A 4,704-nucleotide genomic window follows, 5' to 3' on the forward strand; every position below is an offset into this window, starting at 1 on the left:
ATAACACCGAAATATGACGTATTATAGAACGAGCCGAGTACGACAAATAAGCTTCTAATTTCTACCGCGATATAGTGTCGCGTCGTCAACGCGGAATTCGTGGCTAACTAGGTAGGAACCTTCAATGATATATGTGAAGAAGATATTTATGATATCTTTGATATTGTTTCGGATAAACTTAGCAAGAATAGAGATCTAGCTTGAAAAAGTAGATAGCGCAAGAGAAATAAAAAAGAAAAAGTGTAAAAGGAAGAATTAGAAAAGAAGTAGAAAGGAATGGGGATGTGTCGATGTGTATGAGTAAAGCAATTATAAACCAAATCCATTTCGTGGCAAAGTCATAAGCTACAATTTTACTATTATATTTTGTTAACATTTTATACAGAAAAAACAGTTGTGCTTACAGAAAATGTCCCATCTACATAAATTTCAGTAGCGGATGATAAAGATTCCAATAGGTAATTAGTTGATAAAATTATTGCAGTTTTCCCATCACTTGTAGTTAAACTTTCTTTATATACATTCTTTATTATATCACAATTTTCTAAAATATCACGTAATGATGTTAATGTACGGGTGGTCGGCTTTTTACACGTTCACGATGCATGCCACACCTTATAGAGGGAAAGCTCAAATATTGTGCTACATTTGGGTTGCTGGAATAAAAAAATACATATTGCAAGTACCAAAAATTATGAAGAGAAACCTTCAAAGAGTTGAAGAAACGTACAAAATGAACAATCTTATTTATTGCCATAAACATTGAATAAGATTTTTAGAAGATAAAAAATGTATATTAAATTATTTTTAGAATTGTAAAAAAATTAAAACTTTAATGTCTTTTATTAGACAATGTGTGAATCGACTAAAAAAAATTTAACACAAATAAGCGAAGGCCATATATGGTCAAAGCAGGACAATTAGTTTTTAATAATATTTCCGTGTGAATTTTTTCATTTTCATTTTTTAGTAAACTAGATTGATTATTTATTGGTCTTAAAACAGTCTTTTATTAGAAATAAAACAGTTTTATGATATTATTTTAGTAAAACAGAAAGATAGATATTCTGCAAGTATATTCTAACTAAAAATTTATTAAACGTGAGCTAGCTGAAGTAATATTTTTTGCAATAAGTTTTTTGCAGTATTTTAAGATGCTTATAAGTATCGATTTAAGAATTAAAGATCAATTGTGATCTCGCTACTTCAATTTCTGCTAATAATTGCAAATGCATTGCAAGCCTAACATTGATTCGGCGCACAGTTGAAATGATTAAATAATGAATTTAAAAATTCATATAGAATTTATTGGACATAAGATCCAGCCGTGATCGAACAAGGCGTTCTCAATTTATTTTTACTATTTGTGTCACATTTGCAGTCTAGTTCAAATTAATATTGTTCATTAAAAATATTAAGAATTTATTAAATATGTTATTTTAATTGTTCTTACAAAGATACATTTATTTGCGTAGTGAAAAGTCTTTACATTTTTATAATATTATGATAAATTATTATAGTAAAAATTGTGCAATATAAATATTATATAAAATAAATAAATTAATCATACCGTCTACAAACTGAATCAAAGATTTCTTTAAATCCAATACAAGTTTCACGAGAAAGCCTTAGCATTTCGTCTTTCATTTCAATTTGTAGTTTGATAAATGGTGTTTTTTGATGATTATGTTCTTGTAAAACTTGAACATTATTATCCTGAAGCATGGCTGAACCACGACATCTGGTCGTTCGACGTGTATTGCATCGAAAGATATTGTCATATCGACTGTCAGCGTAATACACATAACCATCATATATATAGATAACTGTATCCTTCTGTTTTCCAGGCAAAACTTCCATCTGTATAAAAAATTAAAGGATATTTTTATAACTAAAAACCTGTGCCAAGTAAAGATTTAATATATTTAATAACATAAATGAAACAGTTTCCTTAAAATAAAGATATTATAAACCTTCTGTTTTCATATTTCTTTTTTCAATCATGGTTGTCAATAAGGTCAGTTTAATCTGATCAATTCTCAAATAGCTGCCGTTTAAAAATTTATAGTTTAATTCGATTCGGAAAAATTCTGAGATATTATAGTTTAAACATTGTAGAATGTATTCTGGTTGTAAAGAATTAAGAGTTAAAGTGACTTTAAGTTTAAAAAAATTCTTAAAGAAAGTAAGTACTGAAAAAATACGTTTTGCGTAAAAAATCAAGTTTATCATTTTTTAATTTTTGATGTTTTTGAATTGTGCTACTTTAATAAAAATTTTCTAGTAAACCTTAAAAAAAATAGTATTTATTTTACATATTGAAGAGTAACAATGTATAGATAGAAAAAAAGTATATTTATACAGAAAAATTGAATTTATTATACAAAAATCAGTCTAAGTGTAATAATTTCTTTAGTTTAAAATGGTAATTAAAAGTTAAAAAAATGAAATATTGTAAATTTTTTCTGATTCTTCGCCCTCATTTATTCCTCATTTATAATATGTATATATATGTATATGTAATCATATACAGAGTGTCCAATTTTATATTTGACAATCAAATATTTGGAAATTACGGGATTTTAGAAAAAATGTTTCAGACAAAAGTTATAGAATTTGAGGGAAACACATTTCAAGTTGTTTTTTTTTTCAGGTAATAAAGCTAAAAGGATATAAAAGTCACCTACATTATTTTAGATGGAATATGATTTTTTTTTTAATAATATGATTCCTCTAATTATTCTGCATATAAAAGTACTGGTAAAGTTATCGGAAAATCAATATTTTATAAAATATTTAATACCATATCATGCCATATTTCAATATAAAATATGAAATATTCTCGGAAACTATTAATTTTTTCATAATTGCACTGTAATACTTTTTTTTATGCACACAATAATAAGACGAATAAAAAAAATATGTAAGTATTGCATATTTTTTTGCAAAGCAACTGTGTTGATTGAAGACCGGATCGTTCAGACCTCTTGTGACAATCGTAGGTTAAATATGGATCTTACGTAAATATAACACTTTAATACTGTAATTATTAAACTCTCTATACGGAATAATTCTTAAGTAACAAGAAATATAAAGAATAGAAAGAGAAATCCCTTGGCTTATTTTAAAGAAAAAAGGTGCTAAAATATATCTCGTTTTGTTATTAAAATACTAAAATTAGGAAAAAAATATGAAAAATTCAAAAATTCTAAAATCTAGAAAATGTTGACAGATATTTTATTTAAATTTGATATGTGCACATGTTTGATATTAAGATCCATTTTCCAGTGCCGATAAAACATTTTCATATTTACTAAGGACATGAGCATGAGTAATACTGTATTTTAAAAACAAAGCAATTTAGGATATATGTTTACAAGATCCTTTTCCAAAAAAGCCAAGAATATCCTTTTAATTTTTTGTATTTATTTAGGAATCATATTGCATAATACGCAAATGAATGATAAATAGTAAATATTGTATTCTTATTGATATTAGACAAAAATACGGTATAACAGATAGGTAAAAGGAGAGAGATAACATTTCCTGAATATTTTAAATACTTTAATTCTCTAAACATAAACAGTTACAACCAGAAAAACGAAATAATCTCAAAAGTTACAAAAGCGTTACTATAAATAGAATTGAACGACACAAGCATAAAGGTTCAGTAAGATGACACCAACTACAGAAGAAAACACATACATGCATGTGCTGCATTTATCATGCAACATAGGCTATGTAAAAAATTCATCGTTACAACTCTGTATTACATGTAATAATAAACTTTTAGTAAAACTAAATATAGAAACATGATGACAGTATTATGACAGGATAAGCATCAATCGAGACTCAGATGACTTCCTGAGATTTACAAGGTCAGTTAATTTTATTTAATATTTTCGGATAAGTTATTTTTTTAACTCATTAAGTTAATAGCTTATAAAATTAATTTAGTTATGTTAAAAGTTGCATAAACAAAAAAAGAATCTTAGTTAAAGTTGAGTTAAGATTAAATTAACTCAAGTTAAAAACTAATTTTAAAAGCATTGTTTATATTTATACTAAATTAGAATGTTATAGAATAAGATTAGTCAAAATTTCAATAACAAAATAATTATAATATGAATCATAAATATTTAATATTTGATTCGCTTTAATAAGATTTATTTTTTCCTGCTAAATAATAAGATTGCGTTTGGAACTTTGAGCAAGCTACTGTTCGTTTGTTATCAGCGTTTTTGTGCCATTTTATCTACCTATCTAGCGTTAATAGCGCTTGCCGAATGCAGAATCTAAGAGTATATTCCATCTTACATATAATCATTTCATTTTTAGACGATACAAACATAAGAAATCTGTAAATTTAAAATATTGATAGCTTTTTTAGCTGATATTGTACGACGCAAACATCCTTAAATAAAGATAAATTATGCGAAATAGAATAAATCATAAATTTATAAATTTCCATTCACTTTTGGGCACACTACTGCAACCGTCGCATCCATTAAGATTATTGAGACTTATATAAACTAATTCTCTAATGTGTCAAATATTATAAAAAACTATAGGCGTTTGAAAATATAAAAAATGTAATTTAGGAAAAATATTAATAAACTAAAATTTATATTTTGGAAATAACTAGTAGAACTTAAAAATTAACTAAAATTATAAGCAATGGGAGATCGGAAGAGCACACGTCTG

The 4,704-nt window shown here is 25.9% G+C and overlaps 1 protein-coding gene across 1 annotated transcript; it reads right to left on the reverse strand.

The window, feature by feature from the left end:
• Positions 1-565: 565 nt before the first annotated feature.
• LOC105461653 lies at positions 566-1,860 on the reverse strand (the record flags this gene model as incomplete). Its single annotated transcript, XM_011708164.1, has 2 exons — positions 566-656; positions 1,571-1,860. Coding segments are annotated over 2 exons (381 nt in total), but the record flags the coding sequence as incomplete, so codon positions are not given.
• Positions 1,861-4,704: the final 2,844 nt, after the last annotated feature.

The sequence above is a fragment of the Wasmannia auropunctata genome, unplaced genomic scaffold, assembly GCF_000956235.1.
Source record: "Wasmannia auropunctata unplaced genomic scaffold, wasmannia.A_1.0 LD281660.1, whole genome shotgun sequence".
Classification (NCBI taxonomy): Eukaryota; Metazoa; Arthropoda; class Insecta; order Hymenoptera; family Formicidae; genus Wasmannia; species Wasmannia auropunctata.